Source organism: Molossus molossus, unplaced genomic scaffold (assembly GCF_014108415.1).
Source record: "Molossus molossus isolate mMolMol1 unplaced genomic scaffold, mMolMol1.p scaffold_m16_p_6, whole genome shotgun sequence".
NCBI classification, from domain to species: Eukaryota; Metazoa; Chordata; class Mammalia; order Chiroptera; family Molossidae; genus Molossus; species Molossus molossus.
Genome location: NW_023425399.1, coordinates 19,191,036 through 19,217,015, shown reverse-complemented (window position 1 = coordinate 19,217,015; position 25,980 = coordinate 19,191,036). Strand labels below are relative to the sequence as shown.

The 25,980-nt window shown below is 44.9% G+C and overlaps 1 protein-coding gene across 5 annotated transcripts in view; it reads left to right on the top strand.

The window, feature by feature from the left end:
* DLGAP4 (DLG associated protein 4) overlaps positions 1 to 25,980 on the top strand; it is a 105,423-nt gene that overhangs the window by 50,534 nt on the left and 28,909 nt on the right. For 3 of the 5 annotated variants that reach the window (XM_036244221.1, XM_036244219.1, XM_036244222.1), the window contains 3 exons: positions 8,930 to 9,291; positions 11,885 to 11,973; positions 12,520 to 12,932. In XM_036244221.1, the coding sequence (XP_036100114.1) occupies positions 8,930 to 9,291; positions 11,885 to 11,973; positions 12,520 to 12,932 (864 nt within the window). Of the gene's footprint in view, positions 1 to 8,929; positions 9,292 to 11,550; positions 11,631 to 11,884; positions 11,974 to 12,519; positions 12,933 to 25,980 lie in introns of those variants that run through there. The other 2 variants (XM_036244220.1, XM_036244223.1) reach the window with 2 other exon arrangements.

Sequence of the window (25,980 nt, the reverse complement as noted above, 5' to 3'; positions counted from 1 at the left end):
CTTCTAAGGAGCAGCAGCTGTCTCTGGAGGGGCAGAGGACGTTGCCCTGGCAACCAAACAGGTCCCTCTCCAGCGCTGCTCCAGGCTCATGAAGTGGGATGGTCATCTGTGCTCTGGATGGGGCTCTCCTGCCACCTGTGTCTGGTGCCAAGAGCCTGAAACCAGACCTGGCCTACCAACCAGAAGGGACTTTCTCTGCTTCCACCCAAAGGGACTTAGATACCACCAGAAAAGACTCCTGGCTGCATCATTTTTAAGGTTCCCAAGGATCTCCTGCCTTTCCAAGGAGGAGACTCATGGACAGGCTTCCTGGGAGTAGGGGGAGAGGGGCTGGAGTTTTAGAAGGAGCAAGGAGGTCTGAGGGCAGCTGCTCCAGCAATCACAAATTGTGTACCACAGGCCATGGTAGCTGTCAAGCATGTACCTACATAATAGTGTTTAATACTTTGAATTAACTAACTCAGTTTTAAAATTCAGAGGAGATCTATCTATCTATATATCTATCTAGATATAGATTTTTTTTTTTTAAGTCCAAATTTCTGGCTTTTTGCATACATTTGGCAGCTCTAACAATGCTGGACCTAGGTCTCTACATGGCAGCTTTGGGCCAGAAGGGATGGGGAGGTTAGATGGCTGGTCTCTTGTAGAAGTTTGAACTGTGACCTCCTTTCAAGGCTAACCCACTTAGTTTACAGCTGGGGAAACAGGCTCAGAAAGGATCAAGCCCTGTGTCAGGTAGTCAGGTACATGGCCCACCATGGCCTCACAAAGCAGAGCTTTTATACACCACCATTCATCTATAAAGCATCAGTGATAATTATCTCCCTCCTAGGCCTGTGTTTAGAATAAAGTAGTGCCTGGTCCGGGACTCACTCAGTAATGATGCTTTTAAATCTGTACATGTGATATGCCTTGCCTGGAAAATGTTGCTAGAAGCACTGCTTACTTTCTCAGACACCTTTCAGAAATGGTTATTTTTCAAATAATTTCTGATGCTCAGTGCTTAAGGTTTGTTGAGCTCTCATTCTCACTACCCAACTTTAAGCAGAGTTGCTTAAGCCTCTGCCTCCCACCAGACTGTGTGTGTCTCTGTCTGCGTGTATGTTGGAGGCTGACTTCAAGGGAGTTCAAAGCCCTGGCCCTGTGCATGAGATGCCAACTTAAGAGCCAGAAGAAGTAAATCATTGTTTCCTTGAGTCTCATTTTACCCAGCTGTCAAATAGGAATTTGTTCATTCATTGAATAAATACTGAGCCTAGCTTGGCTGGTATGGCTCAGTGGTTGAGGGTTGACCCATGCACCAAGAGGTCGCCAGTTGAATTCCCGGTCAGAGCACATGCCCAGGTTGTAGGCCAAATCCCCGGGGGGGAGGGGGAGGGGTATGCGGGAGGCGGCCAGTCTATGTTCTCTCTCATTGATGTTTCTATCTCTCTCTCTCTCTCCCTTCCTCTCTCTCTAAAATCAATAAAGAAAAAAAAAATATTGAGCCTAGCAATGTACTGGACCTGGTGCTGGGAAGGCATCCTAATTTTATGATAGTTAAGGTTTCCGAGGGTGGGGACCTATCTGGTAGGGAAGAGAGACAAAAGACAAGTGAACCAATTTGAATAAAACAAACAAGGTTCTCAGAGAAAGAGTAACAGTTTTAGATAGGGTAGTCAGGAGTCCCTCATCTGAGTATGTGACACCTGAGCTTAGACCTCAGATCAGGATGAGAAAGAGTAAACATGCAAATATGGAGGTGTGGGTATCATTTCAAACCGGTTAGAGCAGGTACAAAGGCCCTGAGGTAGGTGCATGTTTGGAGTGTTGGAGGAATATCAAGAGGCTGGTGAGGCTGGGGTGGAATTAGTGAGGGGAAAGTGAAGGAAACGAGGCTGAAGAAGGAGGGCCAGGGGCCAGTTCCTATTGTAAGCCAAGGTGGACATTGTGGATTCTCTTCTTCATGGAGTGGGAAGCCTTTGAAAAGCTTTAGAAAGGGGAGAAAGAAATCCAATTTATATTTTTAAAAATTCCTCAAATTGCTGTTTAAGAGTAATTGTGGGTGGGTTGGGCCACAAACAAAGCAAGGAGGCCAAGGGGTAGAAAGTAGACTTCTAGACCGGATTGATGGGGATGAGGAAAGCAGGTCTTTGTAAAGTGTGCTTTTGTGGGGTAGAGGGAGAAAGAGGGAGATGGGAATTCCCAGTCTTCTGGAGTATGTAACTGAGGGCATGGGGTCCCCTCTTGGAGGGTAAGGCCAATGTAGGGGAGGATAGGATTCAGATTCATGCTGGATATGCTCAGCTTGAGATGGCCTTGGCACTTCACACAGAGCTGCCTAGTGCACTAGACTATTGAGATAGGAAGTGATACACCCTCCCAGCTGCTGCCAGATCTACGTGCTGTAATATTCTCTTGACTGCAGGCTAATTTAGGGGGACTTTATGAGAGATTCTGTGTTACAGAAAGATGTCTCTATTTCCATTGCCCAGATGGCTCCAGGAAGCCATGAACCACATCTGAGAGGAGGCAGCCCTCTCTGAGGCCTCCTTGACTCTGTCCCTATCTTCCTTCCACCAGCTAAATTATCTAAATTCCACTTTGCCAAGTTGTGCTCTGCTCAAATCTGTCTTCCCATCTGTTGGACTGTCCTGCCCTCTCCTTTGCTCACATAGGGCCCTCTTACCTGAAAGCCCTGCCTTTCCTTGCCACTCAGTGTCTGGTCCATCTTTCTACTCACAGCACACTGAGTATCTCACCCATTTTCTGTTGCCTCCACTTGACCCTCACTGAGTTAATTCAATGGATGAGGCATAAGGTAGTGGTCAGCCTTCAGGCAGCCTGGGTTCAAGCCCCAGCCCCCACACTGCCCAGGGTGGGAGGTGAACCAGAGCGAGTCATTTCACTTCTCTGAGCCTCATTTGTAAGGTGGGGCAATGACAGACCTGTCTCACACATAGCCATTTGGAGGATTCATTTGGCTAAAGTACAGTCAGTTCTCATTATTCACGATAGTTATGTTCAGTATTTGCTAACTCAGAAACACTGAGTTAGCAAATACTGAACCATTCATTGCTCCTAAGGGAAATGCAGGGACCCTGCAAGCCTTGGTTGATTTTCACCAATCAACACATAACCTTGTTTTATATGTGTTTCTGTTTAAAGACACCTTATTTAACATGTTGTTGATTTATTAACATTAAACTCAGCCAACAGCAGTATAACTCATGCCTGAACAGAACTTATCCAACACACATATTTTCTCCATAAGACACATCACAACCTTCTTCCACTTAGGAACACTAGACAGCACTTCAGCACTACACTTGGGGCTATTTTAAACAGAGAAATCGCCAACAAAAAGCACAAAAATATGAAAACAGCACTAAAGAGACCAGGAAAAGAACACTTGTTTATAGCATGAAGGCTAAAGCAAGAAGGCAGATCATCACCTTGTTCAGCCTTACTTGGGAACCTGTATATTGGGTGACTCAAATTTTCAGGCTCTGCACATGTCTGTCTGTGAGTGACTATGAAAGCCCTGCAAGTATTGATTTTGAGGTTACAAATAAATTTTAGCAAGTAGGTAAATTCACAGATTAAAAATTGTGGACAAGAAGGATCAACTGTGCATGAAGTGCGTGCCCAGTCAGTGTTTAGTAAAAGCCCGCTGTTAGTACGTCCTAGCTTCCAGATAAGGCTCTGACAATGGGCTGGGGCTCCCTGGGCTTTGTGGCTTTATCTTCCCCATCGTGCTGCCCTTCTGACTGGCTCCTGTGGACTTTAGGGTCTGAGGCAGATGCAGATTCTGGAGGCCCTGAATGCCTACTGAAGGGTTTGTTCCAAGTCCACTAGGTGGGTTGTGGCACCACTGAAAGATTTCAAACAAAGCATTGACCTGGTTGGATTCCTCAAACAGTTGGGAGGGGTGGAGGAGGGACAGGAATGGCAGGACAGGAGGCTGGGGGGCCAGGGAGCAGACATGGTGGTGGTGTAGGGGAAAATGGCTCCAGATCAGTGGGAGGAGGGAAAGGATGAGAGAGGTGGTTAGGGAACGCCTGATTGTGGGGAGTGCTGGAGGATGCCAGGAGGGTGTTGAGACAAGAGGTGCTACCAGTCCCTCTTGCTGGAGTTTGAAATTAAAGTTTGATAACTTAAAGCTAATTCATTGCATTGAGAGAGGTGACTCCAGACTGAAACAGTGGGAAAATGGTGGTCACATGAGCTGACAACAGGAAAGTGGCTCTGAGAGAGCAGTCTGTCCCTGATCCTGACCTAGCCACTTGAATTCTTTCCGTTTCCCCTGCTTTGGGGGAAGAAGCAGAGGGACAGAAGGAAAATTTGAGGCTGGGTGGGTGGGAGCCTTGAGTTCTGTTTGTACCATATACAAATGAGTTGCTCGATTTAGCTGTGTGGTTTGACATATTATGCAGTGAGAGGGAATGGGATCTTAAAGGTCCTCAGCCCTTCCTCTGACAAGCCTATTATTCCTAAGCTTGGGAGAGGCAGAAGAGAGTTCTTGTTCTGAGTCCAGCTCAGTCCCTTCATGTGGGGCCTTGAGTGGGCTCACTGCCTCTTCTGTAAAGCCTGCTGCCATGGCTCCCACAGTCTGTGGTCCCTGCATCCATTCCTATTCTAGGCCTCTTCTTCAGCCCCTCTGCCCAGCTCAGGCCCCTGAGAGCCAGCAAGCATGATGGCTATGCTGGGCTTCAAGACCAAGTCCATCTTGACCTTCAAGGCACTTGCAGGGGACTAGCTTCCTGAGGTTGCTGTGTCCTCCAGATCTCTTGGGACATGGAGTCATAGCCACTCTTCCGAATGTCTGAAGCTCTGTTTAGCCATCTTATACACCTTGACATTAAAAAGCAAAATACAGAAACAAAATCATTTTGACCTAATGAATAGAATTTGCTGGATAAAATCTTGGGACAGAAAGCAGAAATGAGACAAAGGGAGCTTCTACTTAGAAGAAGCAAGGACTTGTGTACTATGGGGCAGGGAGGCTGAGCTGGATGTCTGGGGCCAGGGCAGGCTGCATGGAGGAGGTGTTGCACAACTGGCTTCTGTCTGAGCCTTGGCATGAAGGTCTGGAATGGCCAAGATGGGGCAGGGAAGCATGTGGCTCCTGGGGGTGGTGGTTCAGTGTGCTCATGCTGCTGTGGCTTAGTAATGCTTCACTCAGGATCTTTGAAAATATGCACAAGGACCAGCTGGATGAGATGGTCATGCTGAAGGAATGCTTACCTCTAAGCTTCCCAGGCAGATCTGAAGGACTTCCAGAGTGAATGGACAAAGAGATGGACCCATGTACCACAGAGTTAATTGTGGCACATAGAACATCTCCCTAGGGCAGAGAGGGCCACAGTTGCATAAAGGGTGTAGGCTGGCCAACATCTTGGGTCTCTGGGGCCTTGCTTTCCTCTAAAGTTTAATTGGCAAATGATGGGCACTGGGCCACCGACACACATGGGACACATTCTCAGTCGGAATCATGACTACATCCCTTAGTGCTCCAGCTGATCCACAGAGAAATGAGGGGGCAGACTCTGCCTGGGCCAGAAAGAATGGGGGGGGAAGAGACTGGCTGGAGGATAATAAGCCCATGAAAAGGGATTCTGGCAGAAACAAGTGCATGTGCAAAAGCTTGGGTGCATGAAGAGTGAGGTGTGTTTGGGAAAGTATGCATTTGGATCCCTGACATTGCAGGGAGCATGTTGGGGAGTGGGAGGGCAGGAAATGAAATTGCACAGATGGATGAGTGGGACCAAGCCGAAAGGGCTTCAAATTTGGGAAGGGGCTAGAACCTTGGATACTGAAGTTTGGGAGCCTTAAATATGGCTAAGTAATCGTGATTTGGGGTAACCAGGGGTGGGTTTTATATCAGTGATGAGGTTTATTTTATCCATTCAACAAATATTTATTGAGTGCATTCTGTGCTTAAAATATTACCCTAGGCCTGAGATACGACCTGCTGTGCCAAGACAGACAGAGTTCCCCAACCACCCCAGGCCTGTAACAATCAAATAAATCCCTAAATGAGCTAAGACAAAGTTCGACAGGTGCTCTGCTCTGGTGGAGAATCCTGAGTGATATGAGAGTAGAGGGCAGTCAGAGGAGGCCTCTCTGAGGATGTGGCATTTGAAATGAGGTGAGAGAGAAGCTTTCCAGGCAGAAAGAACATGTATAGAGTTGGGAGGAAGTGTGGTGGGTATGAGAAACACGGAATGGCTGGAGTGCATTGTTGGAAGAGGCTGGGGAGGTGATGGCCTGTGTTAACTAGCATTTCACACATGTGAAATGAGAGATGTCCTATGCAGTCAGGTCTCATCCCCCTGCTCTGGGGAGGACAGTACCTGCCACCCAGTGAGCCCATGAGGCCCCAAAATCCTCTGTGTTAGTCACACTGCTTATCTGGCTGTGACTTGTGCCCCAGGAGACAGAGAATCCAAGATAAGTTTACTTTTCCTCTTATCACATCTGGCCATCTGGCCTGGCCTCTCGCTAGTTTACTTTTCCTCTGAGTGGTTGCCTCAGCCAGGGCTCAGGGCCTTGGAGAACAGTCAGCAGGACTCTGGGTCTAGTCAACCCTAAGAGCAAGGTTGGAAGGTTGGTCCTCAATCTAGACCCCAAGCTGTGGGCAACGCCATTGTTTCCTGTGGTGGGGAGGTTGCCTCTTTCATATAGATCCCTACACACAAAGACTCCAGGCCAGTGTCAGCCCCACCCCACAGATACACTGCCTCAGCCAGGCTTAGAGCCCAGTTCTGGCTCCTCATACTCACTGCTACCCTTTTTGGGAGTGGATATTCCCCCTATAAACATTTTGAGATTAGGGCTTCACTCTTCTGATCTAGGGCAGAAAATGCCAGGGAAGCCCTGCATCCTTGGGATTATTTAGGCCAAACAAATCAATTCCTGAAATCCCAGTGAGTCCTCACTCTGCTGGATGTTGGTGGCCACTGGCTTCATCAGGCTGCCAAATGTCCAGCTCTTGGGGGAAACTGCCTCTCAGCTAATCAGAAACCCATCCCATCTTCCCTACCAGCGGTGGGCAGTGGTACAATTTTGGCTTCCAACCCTGTACCAGAAACCAGTAAGAGCTGTGCCAGCCCTGGGCCTCTCTGAGCCTTAACCCCATGATACTACCTGTGTAATCATTCTTGTGTGCGTGTATTGCGTCTTTTTCAATTTCTTCATGTGTAAGTTCATGTATCCACAGTCAATATACAACAATTTCATCAATTAGCACACACAGGGATTCCTCTTGTCACCTTCTTATAACCACACCCACATCCCTCTGTCTTCCCCATCACCCTGTCCCCCTAGCCTCCCCACCAACCACCAGTTTGTTCCCCATCTCTATAAGCAGATGATTTAATAATGTTTTTTTAATAGAATCATATAGTACATAACTTGCTGAGATTGCTTTTTTCATCCGGTATCATTCATTGAGATTCATCCAAGTTGTTGCTTATATCAATAGTTCATTTCTTTTTATTGCTGAGTAGTAGTCCATAGTCTGGATGTACCACAGTTTGTTAACCGTTATTCACCCACTGAAAGACATCTAGGTTGTTACCAGTTTGGGGCAATTACAAATAAAGTTGCCATAAATATTCTTGTTTTTATGAACATGTTACCATTTCTATGGAATAAATACCCAAGAGTAAATTGCTGGGTTGTATGGTAATTACATGTTTAGTTTTAAAAGAAACTGCCAAACTGTTTTCCAGGGTGTTTATATCATTTTACATTTCCACCAGCAGTATTCGTGATTCAGTTTCTCTACATTGTTGTCAGCATATAGTGGTGTCACTGTTTTTTATTTTAGCCATTCTGTTAGGTTTGTTTAGTAATAACTCATAGTGACAGATAGATAGATTCTATGCCTTGTCCACAGCCCCTGTGGCACGTAGGCCTCCTTTTGTGCGTTTCCATTGGGCTATCACCCTCTCCATAATTGGTAGCCCCTTGAAGGTGGGCTTAACCTCACTCATCTGGCTCCTGCTCCCAATCTGGCCCAGACCCAGGGAGAGGCTTGTTCCAGTCTTCACTGGGAAAAGGGCAGTTCGAGTTAAGATGCTGAGAAAAGCCATTGGATCTAACTAACCCAGCCCTTCACAGCAAGTAGCTACTGCTGTTTGAAAAGTGCCTTCCATTTTGGACAAAAAGTTCAGCATTAAGAAGCCAGCTGTGGGCCATTGGTGTTCTGTGCTTCTACTGTAAAAACCAGCTCTAGGACAGGCTGGGAATGGGATTCAGAGATGACCTCAATTCCCACCCATGGCAGGTCCTGGTTCCCTGAATCTTGGTGGAGAACAGAACATCAGGCCAGACATGATGGAGTCTTGAGGGAGGCAGACTAGTATATAGGGTTTTCATATAATGAGAGGAGATGGGGTAGGAATGGCAAGGTAGGGGAAGGATTAGCTGGGCCCTGAGGGATGTGTTGGCCTTTGATCCGACATAGAGGGGGTGCCCAAGTAGAGGGAAGGTAGAGTAGAAGGAAAAGAGCAGTAACAGGGAGCAGTAGTTCTCTCAGTGAGCCTCAGGAAAGCAAGGTCAACCATTCCTTAGCTGTCCTGACCTCCACTCTGTTGTCACTGCCTCCCCTGTCACAGTTCAGGCTTTGTCATAGCCTATGGCACCATGAACTTCACCTCATAGCCCTGCCCCAAATGGATAATACCTTTGCTTATGACTAGGAGGTGGAGGGTGTCTTTGTCCCACATTAGACTTGGCCTAGCATGAAGGTGGCCAGGGCCTGTGTCTGTCTGTCTTGGTCATTGCTGTGTCTGATCCTCATTCTCTTGCTTCAGAAATCCTTGCTGAGAAAACAGTTGAGGCCAGAGCTAGAGCCAGGTCAGGTAGGGCTTCAGACTTGAAAGGGGCTTAAGAGAGTTGGGGGCCTCACCTTCTCCCTTGCCCTCTTCTCACCCATCTGCAGGTTCATCATGCCTAGTGGCGTATAAGAAGACCCCGCCACCGGTCCCTCCACGTACCACGTCAAAGCCGTTCATCTCAGTCACAGTCCAGAGCAGTACCGAGTCTGCCCAGGATACCTACCTGGACAGCCAGGACCACAAGAGTGAGGTGACGAGCCAGTCAGGCCTGAGCAACTCGTCAGACAGCCTGGACAGCAGTACCCGACCACCCAGTGTGACACGGGGCAGAGTCACCCCAGCCTCTGAGGCCCCAGAACCACCCCTAAAACATGCAGCTCTGAAGAGTGAACAAGGGACACTGACCAGTTCCGAATCCCACCCGGAGGCCATCCCCAAAAGGAAACTGTCATCTATAGGAATACAAGTAGGGGCCCCTTTTGCACTCTGTGTCCTCGGCCCGCTCCGTGCACCTGTCTGCGTGTAATTACATCTGGTGGAGGCCCAATAGGTCTCCTGGGCAAAAGTGGTTTATCTGTATATTTTGGGGGATCCAGTCCCAGTGGCCAAATCAAATTTCACCCCTAGCCACGCCTTCCTTGAGTTCGCCCACACATACTATGAAGTCTGCAACCGTGGGTACCTGTCCCTGCTCCTCCGATGGGTCATCCCAGTGAATGTAGTTACACTCAGCCAGCCATCTCCTGTCCACTGTTTGTCCACTGTCTGTCTGTCCACTCCACCTTTTGCCCTGCCAGCCAACACGTGGGAGGCGGGACTGGCCTAACAGTTCTCTAATCCAAGGTCAGCACGGGTGCAGAGGCCACCACCCCACTTGGCAGTGGGAGCAACATGGAGCGTAGATGCGGATGGGCCAAGGGCCCAGGACCCAGGGCCCTTGAGCCATGGGGGTTGCTCGAGGGGAACTTTGCCCAGAGCCCTCTCGGGCCTTGGGGACAGGTAGGTGGCTCAAGGCACCAGGTCCACGTCAGATTGAGAAGTGTAATGTTGTTCCAGATGCCTCCCTCCATGAGAAAGGACCCAGAGATATAGCTCCCCAGGACCAAGTGGCCAGAGCCAACAGATCCTCCTGGAAGCCCAACTCACTGTGCACCCATGGCCATGACACACAGCAGGAGAGGGTGCACCAGCTTCCCTTCCCCGCCACTGCTTCACTGTACCTCTTGCTTGAATGTACCCAGCATCAGTAATCGGTTTTCTATTGGCACAGCTGGGAAAAGTTGGGCCCTGCCTTGCAGTTTTTAAGAGTTACTCTAAATCCAGATTGAGAGAATTCTCCTTGCCCTGGCTAGACCTCCAGACTAAAGTGGAGCACACTCAGCAGAAAAGGAAGGCAGCTACAGTGGGCCAAGAGCCTGGGGTTCGGGTGCGATCAAGGAGATCAAAGTGGTGTGCTTTGTGGCTTAGGGTTAGAAGGGATCTCCATTTTCCCAGCTGCCCCAGAGCAGTTGAACATGGCCAAGTAGATGACAAAGCACTAGAATGCTGAAGAAACGTGGGACACACAGGGGGATTTAATGGACCAAACAAGGCTCACTGGCCAATTTCTTGCACTTTCCTGATATGTTTTCCCCAAGAGGCAGCTCTGGACTTGTTTCCCCATATATATAAGGAAAGAGTTGGCCAGGAGATGCTCCTGTTTTCTGGACTCCTTCATGAGGGATCCAGCCTCCGCCCTATGCTATGCTGTAGGAGGAATTCTTAGGGACACAAAAAGTAGCCTAGTCTCTGACTCTTGGTCCTGACCACCCAGGGTCTTTGTTTGGGCAGCACCATCCTCTCCTGGCCAATCCAGACACTCTTATCTTTCCAGAAGGTCTGAAGGAGAGTTAGGCTCATTCTTGATACCTTTTACCCAGACGTTCACACAGGGATAAGGACTCCAGTTCTTGGGCCCATCCTGAGCTTTCCCTTCCCCAGATTCACCTTTATCCCTATTCCATGCTGTTGTCCCGTGATGCTGCATTTCCTGAGCTGGCTCTTGCTGAAGAACTGTGGGTGTATCCCCATGGCAAGGAGGTGCCTGGTGCTCAGTCCCTTGCCCCAGAAAACCTCCCTGGCCCCTGCTTCTTCCATACAGCCAACAGACTGAAGAGTCTCCAATTTCCAAGGATAACCTGACAACCCTGTCCCTCCCCTTTGTGCCTCAAACCCTCGGTCAAGTATAGGTTCTCCCTCGTTCATGACAATGATGGAAGGGCTGGCCTGGTTGCTCCATGGTCACACATCCTTATCCCAGGAAAGAAAGGTCAAGGGTATCATTGTTGCCATGTTTCCTTCTATTTCACAGGAGTATAGAGACAGAGTGCTAGCTTTGCACTTGTATGTGGCTCTGGTCCTTTCTACTGCTCCCTAGGCCCACCAGTGCTGAAGGTAACCTCAGCCAAATGGGATCAAGGCCCAGGGATGGCATCTCATAGTGTCCACGGACTTGACCAGCTTTTGCATCGGTGACAGTTTTCAAATCCAGAGCTGCTGTCCAAGGTTTGCCCCTAGTACAGGTGTCTCCAGCCTGTCCTTCAGCTGCAGGGTTGGGGGACTGACCATTGCCTCGAGACAGCCCCATCTTTAACTACACCAGATAACGGCTGTGGCTTTGTGTGTGTGTGTTTTCTTTCTCTTTTCGTCGTCCTTTTTTTTTTTCTTCTCTCTGATGCGTGTAAAGGAGAGGACTAGAAGGAACGGTTCCCACCTCTCGGAGGACAACGGACACAAAGCGATCGATGTGATGGCACCCTCCTCAGAGTAGGGAAAGCCAGTCATCTCCACCCCATCCCACCTCCCGCCCACCTGCCCGCCCGCCTCCGCGCGAATGAGCAGTGCCCGGCTTAACCTGGTCCAGCCTTGGACCCACGTGCAGTGTCCGCATGCCTCGTGTTCGTCTGTCCACACGTCCGTTTGCGTCGTCCCACTAATGTGAATTTCAGCAGCAAGTGTGGTGTTTGTTTTTTATTTTTGTCTTTGTCTCCGTGCCGTTGCTGTCATTGTCCTTCAATAAGGTTGACTGCATTCAGCCAGTGCCAAAAGAGGAGCCCAGTCCCGCTACCAAATTCCAGTCCATCGGGGTTCAGGTAGAGGACGACTGGCGGTAAGTCGTATGGAGGTGGTGGCTGCTTCTCCCCTCTCCTCTTCCTTCCTCTGCTCTCATCTCCCCTGTGCCTTCTCCTCCTGCTCTCCCTAACCCACTTCTCCTTGCTGAATTTCTAATAACCAAGCTGGGTTTGCAGTGTGGGCTGTGGCCCAGGCATGGGAGGCTGGGCAGGCAGGCGGGCGGGCAAATGAGCAGTTGCTCTGTGAGATGAATCAGCCCGCAGGGGGTCAAGGCCGGGCTGAGACGTGAGCTACCCCCATGTTGGTGGTCTTCCTGGCCCCACTGCAGTAAACAGACAACCTTATGACCTTGTCCGTGTGTGTGTGTATGTATGCGTGTGGGTGTGGGTGGGGTGGGGCGGTGCCAGGGCTGAGCAGAGAATGAGATGGTTGCTATGGGACCCGCTTCAGGCGCATGGTGAGCAGATGATGCATCCGTTTCTCTGTCTCCCGTGTGTCCGGGTTGGGGCAGCCTCTGATCTCTGGCCTTCTTGGTGACTCTCACCTCTTCCTGTCCCCACCCCACTCCACCCCCCACCCACAGAAGCAGTGCTCCCTCTCACAACATGTCCTCCCGACGGGACACCGACTCAGATACCCAGGATGCCAATGACTCAAGCTGTAAGTCTTCTGAGAGGAGCCTTCCGGACTGTACCCCACACCCTAACTCCATCAGCATCGATGCCGGCCCTCGGCAGGCCCCCAAGATTGCCCAGATCAAGCGCAACCTCTCCTATGGAGACAACAGCGACCCTGCCCTAGAGGCATCATCATTGCCCCCACCTGACCCCTGGCTTGAGACCTCCTCCAGCTCCCCAGCAGAGCCAGCACAGCCAGGGGCCTGCCGCCGAGATGGCTTCTGGTTCTTGAAGCTACTGCAGGCAGAAACAGAGCGGCTGGAAGGCTGGTGCTGCCAGATGGACAAGGAGACCAAAGAGAACAACCTCTCTGAAGAAGGTAGGTGCTACAAGGACATCCCCCTGGGATGAGGGGAGGAGAGGTACACAGCTAGTTCTCCAGCTTCTGACCAGATGGTCTCAGAGCCTCCATCTGTCTATCTATCTAGCCAAACCATTTTCCAGAAAGGATTTATGGCCTCAGCAGCTAGTTGAGAAGGCTATGGGGTCAGCAATACCTGGGTTTGAAACCTAGCTCTTTCCTTACTAGTGAAGTGACCTTGTTCAGGTTACTCTGAGCCTCAGTTTCCATATGTTTTATGGAGCTAATTTTACCCTCTAACTGCATAAGCATATTGTGAGGATTGTATATGGCAATGCATGTAAAGGACCCAACTAAGTGCTGTTGTACCATAATTATGACTTCAGCAACTCTGTATTGAGCACCTACTATGTGCCAAGCATGGGAGATCTGTGGGCCTCAACAGGGTATGAGGAACTATGAATGGATGAGACAGAAGTCATCTACTTTCCCACTTATGTTTCTATCTATACCATGCCTGTTTCTAAAAATTCCCCTGAGAAATTAGTTCAAGAAAACTAGAAAGATGTAGGGAGCCTAAATGCACAGGTGGTGGTTTGGAGGCTGGCCTGCTTCAGTCAAAGTCCGGTCCTCAGCTAGCCCCCTTCCACAGAATGTCCAGGAAGTTCAGGCCTCCTGATGGGGTGGGGCCTGAAGAAGCACCCTTTGATGATTCAGACCTTGCTTCAGAGTCACTGTCTTCACTGTCCTCTGGGCCAGTTCCCATCTTTGATGTCACACTCACTGTGTATGTGCAGGGAACTGTTGTGAGGTATATACCTAGTAACTTTTTACAATAATAGTATTTTAAAAACTGGAACGGAGGCAAGGATCAGTGAAAGTACTAAAAGACTTTTTTTTTTGTTATGTGCCCCTAGCAAGAACCGAACCCAGGACTCTCTGGTCCGCAGGCCGATGCTCCAACCACTGAGCCAAACCGGCCGGGGCTAAAAGACTTTTAACAAGCCATCCAGCCCACTGCCCTGCCTTCTTAGCCTTCTCCACTGTCAGCCTCCTTAGCTGTGTATTCTATATTTACTTTTATAATCATATTTCTTTTTAATGTGATTACCTTTTATTTCATCTCTTAAATTCATAATTTTATATTGTTTTCCTGCTATAATAGATGAGTATTTAGCTCTATCACCTCCACTTCCTATGCCCCACCCTCCAATATATTATATCACAGTTTGGGGTTAAATAACAATCAGTATTTTTGTTTACTATAAGTATACTGTTCACTGCAGAGCCTAAGTAATATATCGATTTCATTTTCTTATACATGTTGTTTCCCTGGATGAATAGTTGCCTCATCATTCTTATGTACTTTTATTTTCTAAGCTCTTATTTGTAATTTTTTCACATGCTCCACCAGATCTGTCAACCCTCCAGATGTGCAAACATGATTTCCTGTTTTTCCTGGTGCCCTCTTCTGTCTTCTGCTCTGATCTGGCAGGTTGTTTTCTGGGCCTGCTGCCTACCTGCTGTCCAGTGACTTCCCTTTTCGTCCCTGGGACTGTCCTTGGCCACTTTCCCATGATGGACAGCCTGCTTTTTGGACCACATTGTCTTTTGCTTTCTTGGCTTCAGTCCCTCATTTTACTAGAGGACACCTTCACCTGGAGGTACATTTTTGGAAATTGCCATGTCTTTAATTTAGACCTCACACAGTTTGCTGGATGTAAAGTTGAAATTAATAAAAATATAAATTATATATAAATGTATTTATTTACATGTATATATAATTTATATATATATAAATATCAGTAAAGCTGAAAATAGTTTTCCCTAAGAATCTTAAAGGCTGTAATATGTTAGCTTTCATTACTTGTACTGAAAAGTTTGATGCCATTCCAGTTCTGTCCTTCGTATTTTTTTTTTTTTATCTTTGGAAGCCGTTAGGATCTTCACTTCTCTTGTGAAATTTCTCAACAATGTGCCACGGAATGGGTCTTTGTCCACTTACTATGCCAATAATGAATAAGCTCTTTCTGTGTGGAGACTCGGGTTTTCCATTTCTGAGAATATTCTTACATTAATTTTTTAAAATAATTTCCTCTTTTCCATTTTTTTTTCCCCCTCTGAAATTCCTGTCACTTGGATGTTAGACCTGCAGATTGATCCTCAGTTTCCTATCTTTTTCTCCTTGTATTTATCTTTTTGTTATCTCTTTCTAGAAGGCTTTTTCTTGTTCTTCACACTATAACAACTTTATTGACATATTCACATGCTATAAAATTCACTCTTTTAAAGTGTACAATTCAGTGGCAGTTAGTACACTCACAGTGTTGTGCAACCATTACTACTATCTAATTTTAGAACATTTTCATCATTCCAGAAAGAAACCTCATAACTATTAACAGTCATTCCTCATTCCCTCTTTCCCCTCCTTCCCCCCAGCTCTTAGCAACTACTAATTCTCTGGATTTGCCTGTTCCAGACATTTATATAAATTGAATTATACAAGCCCAGCCAGTGTGATTCAGTGGTTGAGCATCGACCCATACACCAAGAAGTTGATTCCTGGTCCGGGCACATAACCAGGTTGTAAGCCCAGTTGCCATTGGGGGGCATGCAGGAGGTGGCCAATCAATGTTCTCTCTCATCTGTGTTTCCATCTCTCTCTCCTTCTCTCTTCCTTTCTCTCTAAAATCAATAAAGAAAAAAAATTTTTTAATAAATTGAATTATGTAATACATGATAATTGTGTCTGGCTTCTTTTGCTTTGAATGTTTTCAAGGTTCACCTATGATGTAGCTAATATCAATACTTCATTCCTTATTGCTGAATAATATTCCATTTTATGGATGTACTACATTTATACAGCCATATACTGATATACATTTGGGTTATTTCCATTTTGGGGTTACTGTGAATAATGCTGCTCTATGAACAGTTGTGTACAAGTTTTGAAAAAATATATATTCATTTCTTCTGGATATATACCTAGGAGTGGAGGTGCTGGATCATTTGGTAACTATATTTAACTTGCGGCACCTACCAAACTGTTATCCACAGTGGCTACACCATGTAACATTCCCACCAGCAGTTATTGGTCTTTTTTATTACAGCTATCCTAGTGGATGTGAAGTAGTATCTCATTGTGTTGTTGTTGTTTTTTTAATTTATTTTTGTTACAGATGTTTCTCCTTTTCTCCCCATTGACACCCTCCTCCCATTCCCCGCCCGCCCCCCTGCCTCCCCCCCCCCCCCCGCATTATTGTCTGTGTCCACTGGTTATGCTTATATGCATAAGTTCTTTGGTTTATCTTTTCCCTTCCCCCACCCCCTCCTCTGAAGTTTGTCAGTCTGAACCCTACTTATATATTTCTGGTTCTGTTGTGTTCATCACCTTATTTTGTTCATTATATTCCACAAATATGTGAAATCATGTGCTACTTGCTTTCTCTGACTGGCTTATTTCACTTAACAATACTTTTCAGGTCCCTCCATGTCATCTCAAAGGATAAGAGATCTTCCTTACAGCTGTATAGTATTCCATTGTGTATATGTACCACACCTTTTTTTTTTTTTTTCTCATTGATTTTAGAGAGAGAGGAAGGGAGAGGGAGAGAGAGATAGAAACAATAATGAGAGAGAACATTGACTGGCCACCTCCTGCATGCCCCCCACTGGGGATCCAGTCTACAACCTGAGCATGTACCCTGATGAGGATTCAAATCGGTGATCTCTTGGTGCATCTGGGTCGATGCTCAACCACTGAGCCACACTAGCCGGGCTATATACCCCAGCCTTTTTTTTTTATCCTCACCTGAGGACATTTTTCCATTTTTTTGTTCAGATAGAGTGGGAGGGAGAGAGAGGAAGAGAGAGAGAGAAACATCGACGTGAAAGGGACACATCGAGTGGCTGCCACCCACACAACCCATCCAGGGCCAGGGACAAATTGCAACCGAAATACGTGCCCTTATTGGGAACCAAACCCGGGTCTCTCCAGGCTGCAGGCCGATGCTCTAACCGCTGAGCCAAACTGGCCAGGGCTATACCCCAGCTTTTTTATCCACTCATCTATTGATGGACACTTGTGCTGTTTCCAGGTCTTAGCAATTGTAAATAGTGCTGCTGTGAACATAGGGGTATATATATATTCTTTTAGGTTGGTGTTTCAGGCTTCTTAGGATATATTCCTAGAAGTGGGATCACCAGGTCAAATGGCAGTTCAATTTTTAATTTTTTGAAGAAACACCATATTGTTTTCCATAGTGGCTGTACCAGTCTGCATTCCCAGCAGCAGTATACTAGAATCCCCTTTTCTCCACACCCTCGCCAACACTTGTTGTTTGATGATTTGTTGATGGCAGCCATGCTGGCAGATGTGAGGTGATACCTCATAGTCATTTTAATTTGCATCTCTCGCCCTGGCCAGTTTGGCTCAGCGGTTAGAGCATTGGCCTGGGGTCCAGAGAGACCCGGGTTTGGTTCCTGCTAAGGGCACGTACCTCGGTTGCAGTTTGTCCCCGGCCCTGGTTGGGTCGTGTGGGTGGCAGCCACTCCATGTGTCCCTTTCACGTCTGTGTTTCTCGCGCTCCCCCCACCCCCGTATCTGAACAAATAATGGAAAAATGTCCTTGGGTGAGGATAAAAAAAAAAACACAATAATTTGCATCTCTCTGATTAGTAATGTTGAGCATTTTTTCATATATCTCTTGGCCATTTGTATGTCCTGTTTGAAGAGGTGTTTATTTAGGTCCTGTGACCATTTTTTAATTGGATTCTTTGTCTTCCTTTTGTTGAGTTGTATGAGTACTCTATATATTATGGAAGTTAACCCTCTATCTGATATATCATTGACAGTTGTGCTCTCCCATATAGTAGGTACCCTTTCCATTTCGATGCTTGTTTCTTTTGCTGTGCAGAAGCTTTTTAGCTTGATGTAGTCCCATATATTAATTTTTCCCTTTGTTTCTCTTGCCTTAGGCATTGTATCTGAAAATTCTGCTGCGTGTGATGTCTGAAATTTTGTTGCCTAAATTTTCTTCTAGGATTTTTATGGATTCATGAGTCACATTTAAGTCTTTTATCCATTTTGAGTTTATTCTTGTGTATGGTGTAAGTTGGTGGTCTAGTTACATTTTTTTGCATGTAGCTGTCCAATTTTCCCACCACCATTTATTAAAGAGGCTGTCTTTACTCCATTGTATGCTCTTGCCACCTTTCTCAAATATTAATTGAGCATAATGTCTTGTTTTGTTTTTTTTTATCCTCACCTGAGGACATTTTTTGATATTTTGTTCAGATAGAGTGGGAGGGAGAGAGAGAAACATCGACATGAAAGCAACACATCGAGTGGTTGCCACCCACACGACCCAACCAAGGCTGGGGACAAACTGCAACCAAGGTACGTGTCTTTAGCGGGAACCGAACCCGGGTCTCTCCGGACCGCAGGCCGACGCTCTAACCGCTGAGCCAAACCGGCCAGGGCAATTGAGCATAATGTCTTAGGTCATTTTCTGGGTTCTCTGTTCTGTTCCATTGCTCTATATGCCTGTTCTTGTGCTAGTACCAGACTGTTTTGATTACAGTGGCTTTGTAGTATAACCCAATATCTGGTATTGTGATCCCTCCTACTTTTTCTTTTTCAAGATTGTTTTGGCTATTTGGGGTGTTTTTTGGTTCCATATAAACTTTTGGAGTATTTGTTTTAGTTCTGTGAAATATGTCATTGGTATTTTAATGGGGATTACATTGAATCTATAGATTGCTTTGGGTAATATGGACATTTTAATTACATTAGTTCTTCCAATCCATGAACAAGGTATATGCTTCCACTTTGTTATATCTTCCTCTATTTCTTTTTTCAATGTCCTGTAGTTTTCTGAGAATAGGTCCTTTACTTAGTTGGTCAAGTTTATTCCTAGGTATCTTAATATTTTTGTTACGGTGGTAAATGGGGTTGTTTTTTTAGTTTCTCTTTCTGTGTGTTCATTATTGGTGTATAAAAATGCCAATGAGCCCTGGGTGGTTTAGCTCAGCAGTTAGAGTGTCGGCCTGCGGTCCAGAGAGACCCAGGTTCAGTTCCCACTAAGGGCACATACCTCAGTTGCAGTTTATCCCCGGCCCTAGTTGGATTATGTGGGAGGCAGCCACTCGATGTGTCCCTTTCACGTCGATGTTTCTCTCTCTCTTTCTTCCTCTCTCTCCCTCCCACTCTATCTGAACAAAAAATGGAAACATGTCCTCATGTGAGGATTAAAAAAAAAAAGCCAATGATTTCTGGATGTTGATTTTGTATCCTGCTGCTTTGCCAAATTCATTTATTAAATATAGTAGTTTTTTGATGGAGTCTTTAGGGTTTTCTATGTATAATATCATGTCATCTGCGAATAATGACAGCTTCACTTCTTCCATTTCAGTTTGGATCCCTTTTATTTTTTCTTGTCTGATTGCTGTGGCTAAGACTTCCAATAGTATGTTAAATAAGGGTGGTGAAAGTGGGCATCCCTGTCTTGTTCCTGTTCTTAAGGGAACTGCTTTTAGTTTTTGCCCATTGAGTATGGTGTTGGCTGTAGGTTTGTCATAAATGGCCTTTACTATGTTGAGATATGATCCTTCTATTCCCACTTTGCTGAGAGATTTTATCAAAAATGGATGCTGTATTTTTTCAAATGTAGTTTCAGTGTCTACTGATATGATCCCATGATGTATCTTTCATTTTGTTTATGTGGTGTATCACATTTATCAATCTATGAATATTGTACCAGCCTTGTATTCCAGGGATAAATCCCACTTGATTGTGGTGTATAATTTTTTTAATACATTGCTAGATTTGATTTGCTAAGATTTTGTTGAGGATTTTGGCATCTATGTTCATCAGGATATTGACCTGTAATTTTCTTTCTTTGTAGTGTCTTTATCTGGTTTTGGAATTAGGATTATGCTGGCCTCATAAAAAAGAGCTAGGAAGTCTTCTTTCCTCTTGAATTTTTGGGATAGTTTGAGGAGAATAGGTGATAGTTCTTCTTTGAATGTTTGGTAAAACTCCCTGGTAGCCATCCGGACCAGGGCTTTTGTTTGCTGGGATTTTATTGATTACTTCTTCTATTTCCTTAATTGTTATTGGTCTGTTTAGGTTTTCTGACTCTTCCCAGTTGAGTTTTGGGAGGACGGGATACCGCGTTTACCTACGCCACCATCTTGACCGGAAATCTCCCCAGTTGAGTTTTGAAATAGTATATGATTCTAAGTATTTGTCCATTTCGCATAGGTTGTTGAATTTGTTGGCATATAATTGTTCATAGTATTTTCTTACAATCCTTTGTATTTCTGTGGAGTCCATTGTTACTTCACCTCTTTCATTTCTGATTTTATTAATTTGGGTTCTCTCTCTCTGTTAATGAGTCTGGCTAAAGGTTGATCAATCATGTTTGTCTTTTCAAAGAACCAGCTCTTAGTTTCATTGATCTTTTGTATTGGGGTTTTGGTTTTTTTTCTGCTCTGATTTTTATTATTTCCTTAATTCTACTAACTCTGGATTTTTCTTTTTGTTTTCTTTCTAAATCTTTAAGTTGTTGGGTTAGATAATTTATTAGAAATTTTTCTTTTTTCTTAAACTAGGCCTGTATTGCTATTAACTTCCCTCTCAGGACTGCTTTTGCTGTGTCCCATAGATTTTTGTATTGTGTGTTCATTTTCATTAGTTTCCAGGAAGTTTTTTATTTATTTCTTGATCACACTGGTAACCCATTTGTTGTTAATAACATGCTATTTAGCCTCCATGTTTTTGAGTGTTTTTGAGTGTTTTTATTGTAATGGATTTCTAGTTTCATGCCATTCTGATCTGAGAAGATGCTTGATATGATTTCAGTCTTCTTGAATTTGTAGAGACTTACTTTGTGTCCTAACGTAGTCTGTCTTCGAGAATGTCCCATGTGCACTTGAGAAGAATGTATATTCTGCAGCTCTGGGGTGAAATGTTCTGTAAATATCAATTATGTCCAACTGATTTAGTTCGTCATCTAAGGATTCTGTTTCCTTGTTAAACTTTTTGTCTAGAAGATCTATCCAGTGTTGTCAGTGGGGTGTTAAAATCACCCTCTATGATTATATTGCTATTGATCTCTCCCTTGAAGTCCTCCAGAAGTTTTTATATATATTTTGGTGCTCCTATATTTGCTACATAACCAGGGTTATATCCTCTTGTTTGGATTGATCCCTTTAATATTTTGTAGTGACCTTCTTTGTCTTTTATTATGGGCCTCATTTTGAAGTCTGTCTTATCAGATATGAGTATTGCTACACCAGCTTTTTTTTTCATTTCCATTTGCCTGAAAATTTTTTTTTCCATCCCTTCATTTTCATCCTGTGTGAGTCTTTTGTTGTGAGGTGGGTCTCTTGTAGACAGCATATATATGGGTCGTGTTTTCTTATCCAGTCAGCTACCCAGTGTCTTTTGATTGGAGCATTTAAGTCATTTACATTTTTTTTTTTTTTTTATGCTCACTCGAGGACATTTTTCCATTTTCTGTTCAGATAGAGTGGGAGGGAGAGAGAGAGAAAAACATCAATGTGAAAGGGATACATTGAGTGGCTGCCACCCGCACGATCCAGCCAGGGTCAGGGACAAACCACAACCGAGATACGTGCCCTTAGTGGAAACAGAACCCGGGTCCTTTGGACCGCAGGCCAACGCTCTAACTGCTGAGCCAAACCGGCCAGAGTCATTTACATTTTTCTAAATTTTTTCTTTCTTTTTATCAATTTTTAGAGGGAGAGAGAGAAACATCAATCAATTGGCTGCCTCCTGCATGCCCCCCACTGGGGATCAGGCCCACAACCTGGGCATGTGCCCTGACCGGGAATTGAACTGGCAACCTCTTGGTGTGTGGGTCGATGCTCAACCATGGAGTCACACTGGTCGGGCTTAAGCCATTTAAATACATTTAAGGTTATTATTGATAGATACTTATTAGTTGCCACTTTTATTTTATGCCTGTGTTCTCCCACCCCCACCCCCACCCCCACCCTCTCTCTCACTCACTTACTCACTCTATTTCTTCTTCTTACAACAGTCCCTTTAGCATTTCTTGCAGTGCTGGTTTGGTGGTGGTAAATTCCTTTAGCATTTTTTTGTCTGTGAAGCTCCTTATTTCACCTTCAATTTTGAATGACAGCCTTTTTGGATAGAGTAGTCTTGTATTCAGACCCTTGCCTTTCATTACTTTTTATACTTCATGCCACTTCCTTCTAGCCTGCAGTGTCTCTATTGAGAAATCAACTGACAGTCTAATAGGAGCTCCCTTGTAGGTAACTTTCTGTCTCTCTCTTGCTTCCTTTAAGATTCTTTCTTTGTCTTTAATGTTTGCCATTTTAATTATGATGTGTCTAGCTATGGGTCTTTTTGGGTTCATATTGCTTGGGACTCTCTGTGTTTCCTGGACTTGTGTGACTTTTTCCTTTCCCAAATTAGGGAAGTTTGCTGTCATTATTTTTTCAAACAGGTTTTCTATTCTTTTCTCCTATTCTTCTCCTTCTGGTACCCCTACGATGCAAACCTTGTTACATATTGTATTATTCCAAAGCTCCCTTAAACTCTCCTCCTGCTTTTTATTTTTATTTTTTTCTCCATTTGTTGCTCTATTTGGGTGTTTTTTTCTAACTTATCTTCTAACTCACTGATTCAGTGTTCAGCTTCTTCTTATCTACTATTGAGACCCTCTAAGGTATTTTTCGTATCAGCTATGTCTTTCTTTATTTCCACTTGATTTTTATTCATAGCTTCTACCTCTTTTTTTAGGCTGATGTAGTTCCCACTGAGTCTTTATAATTCTCATTAAGTTGACTGTAATTCTCACTAAATTGTTTGAGCCCCTTTAAAATCATTGCTTTGAATTCTTTATCTGACAAGTTGCTTGCTTCCACTTCATGTAGTTCCTTTTCTGGTGATTTGTCCTTTCATTTGGGCGCTGTTTCTCTGTATCATCATTTTAGAATTCTGGTAGTTCTAGGCCTGGTGAGGGATGTTGGGATGTGTAGGCAGGTTGATGTGTATCAAATAAGGCTGCTGTGCCTCCCGGACTGTTTTGGTGTTTGGTGCCTCTTGACAACTGGCAGCTGGTATTGGTCTATTATGGTAGGTACTTCTGGGGTGCGTGGGTCCCACTGGAGTGCTGCTGGGGTGCACTGCTGCCTGGTGGGGCTCAGCTCCTGATCATTTGCTGCTGATGCTGCTGGAGGCAAGTGTCAGCTCCTGGTTTGCACTGCTGCTGCTGCTGTTACCAGGGGGTGCTCTCAGCTCTCAATCCTCTGCTGCTGTTGGGGGCTTAGGATGCTTAGCTCCTGAGACTTTGCTACTTCTGGGGGAGGGGCTCCACTCCAAATTCGCTGCTGCAGTTGTCAGGGGTGGGTCTCAGCTGCCCAAGCTTTGCTGTTGCTTAGGCTGGGGCACTGCTCCTGATCAGCATCTGCTGATACTGCTGGGGATGGTTCTTATCTGCCAATCCGGTAATAACAGTCTCAATGTGGCTTCTTTGATTTTGTAGTTATAGGACACCATTTAGTTCGGTTTCAGGCAGTTCTGAATGATGGTTGTTCTGTAGTTTAGTTGTAATTTTGATGTGGTTGTGGGAGGAGGTGAGTACCATGTTTACTTATGCCACCATCTTGACCGGAAGTCTTTTTGTGTGTGTGTGTGTGTGAGGATATTTTCCCATTTATCTTCAGATAGAGTGGGAGGGAAGGAAAGAGAGAAACATTGATGTGAGAGAGACACATCAATTGGTTGCCACCTGCACAACTCCAACTGGGGCCAGGGATGAACCGCAATCGAGGTACGTGTCCTTGGCCAGAATCAACCCCGGGACTTTTTGGTCCACAGGCCAACACTCTCACCGCTGAGCCAAACCGACCAGGGCTCGCTCTCACTGTGGTTTTGATTTGCATTTCCCTGGTGGTCATAATGCATGAATAGAGAAATCTGTTGACTGTTGAGGTTGGGAGGTTTTCTTGATTTTATCTCCAAACTCTGTCCATCAAATGTTCACTACAGCCATCTATATAAGAGCTCTTTCTTACTCAGTTCCTTTGTCATAACATTTTGTTTTATAGATACAGTATGTATATATGAGACTTACCTACATATTCTTTTAACTTTTCATTTGACCCTATGATTTCTCTAGTTTCTTTAGGTTTCTTTTTTCTATTTGTCTTTTGGGTTAGAGACTTTCCTGGAATGTCCAGTGATCTTTGGTTGTTTATTCATATTTAAAAGTTAGGAACTGATCCAGGAGTAAGAAGGGAAGAAGCTGGAGATTGCTGCTTTTGTTGTAAGCCTAGTGGTTCTACATGTTTTTAATTTTATGATTTAAGTTAAAATAAAACTTAATTTCAGAATTTCCAAAAGCTAACTATGTAAAACAATAACAGCAAAAATCATGGTAATATGTTGGTAACATATGGTAATAACATCAAAGATGAAAAAAAAATATTATTTAAGCATCAGGATCAAAACTCTGTATGGCAGGTACTGGCCGGTTTGGCTCAGTGGTTAGAGTGTCAGCCTGTGGTCTAGAGAGACTCGGGTTCAGTTCCCGCAAAGAGCACGTACCTTGGTTGCAGTTTGTCCCGGCCCTGGTTGGGTTGTGCGGGTGGCAACCACTCAATGTGTCCCTTTCACATTGATGTTTCTCTCTCTCTCTCTTCCTCTCTCTCCCTCCCACTCTATCTGAACAAAAAATGGAAAAATGTCCTCAGGTGAGGATTAAAAAAAAAAAATGTATGGCAGGATAAAAGCTATTATGAATAATATTGTGTTCAACTCGTTTGAGTATGTAACTAGGAGTGAAATTGCTGGATCATACAGTAATTCTGTTTAACTGATTTCATTTTTTATTATGGTAAAATATAACAAAAAATTTGCCATTTTGCCCTGGCCAGTTTGGCTCAGCAGTTAGAAGTCAGCCTGCAGACCAGAGTCAAGGGTTCAGTTCTGGTCAAGGGCACGTACCTCAGTTGGGGTTGGTCCCCGGGCCTGGTCAGGATCGTGTGGGAGGCAACCAATCGATGTCTCTCACGTTGGTATTTTTCTCTCACTTCTCCCACCCCCTTCCCACTGTATCTGAAGATAAATGGGAAAATATCCTTGAGTTAGGATTAAAAAAAACTGCCATTTTGACCACTTTCAAGTGTATAATTCAGTGGTATTACTTAAATTCACAGTGTTGCCCAACATCAGTAATTATTTCCAAAACTTTTTCATCACCCAAACAGAAATTATGTACTCATTAAGCAATAACTTCCCCCTCCCTCTTCCATGCAGCCCCTGGTAACCTCTAATCTTTCTGTCTATGAATTTGCTTATTCTAGATATTTCATGTAGGTGGGATGTGCTTTTATCTTTGGCATGTCTTAAAGGTTCATCCATGTTGTAGCATATATCAGAACTTCATTCCTTATCATGGCTGAATATTTCCATTATAGGTAAATATAACATTTTGTTTGTCCATTATTCTGTTGATACACACTTGGGTTATTTCCAACTTTTGGTTACTGTGAATAGTGCTGGCATACAAGTATCTGTTTAAGTCCTAAAGAACGTATACATGTTCTTTAGGTGTATACCCAAGAGTGGAATTGCTGGGTCATATGGTATCTGTGTCTAGGTTTTTTTTGAGGAACACCCAAACTGTTTTCCACAGTGTTTACACCATTTTCCATTCCACCAACAATGCACAAAAGTTTCAGTTTCTCTACATCCTCACTAACACTTGTTATTTTCCATCTTTTAAAAAATGTATAACCCTAGCCAGCATGGGTCAATGGTTAGAGCATCGCCCCACTCACTGAAGAGTCAAAGGTTCAATTTCCAGTCAAGGGCACATACCTGGGTTGCAGGTTTGATCCCTGGCCTCAGTTGGAACATGTGCAGGAGGCAACCAATTGCTGTGTTTCTCTCACATCGATGTCTCTCTCTCTCTCTCTCTCTCTCTCTCTCTCTCTCTCTCTCTCTCCCCCTCCCTCCCTCCCTCCTTCTTACCGTCCCATTCCCCTCCCTCCTACCTTCCTCTCTCTT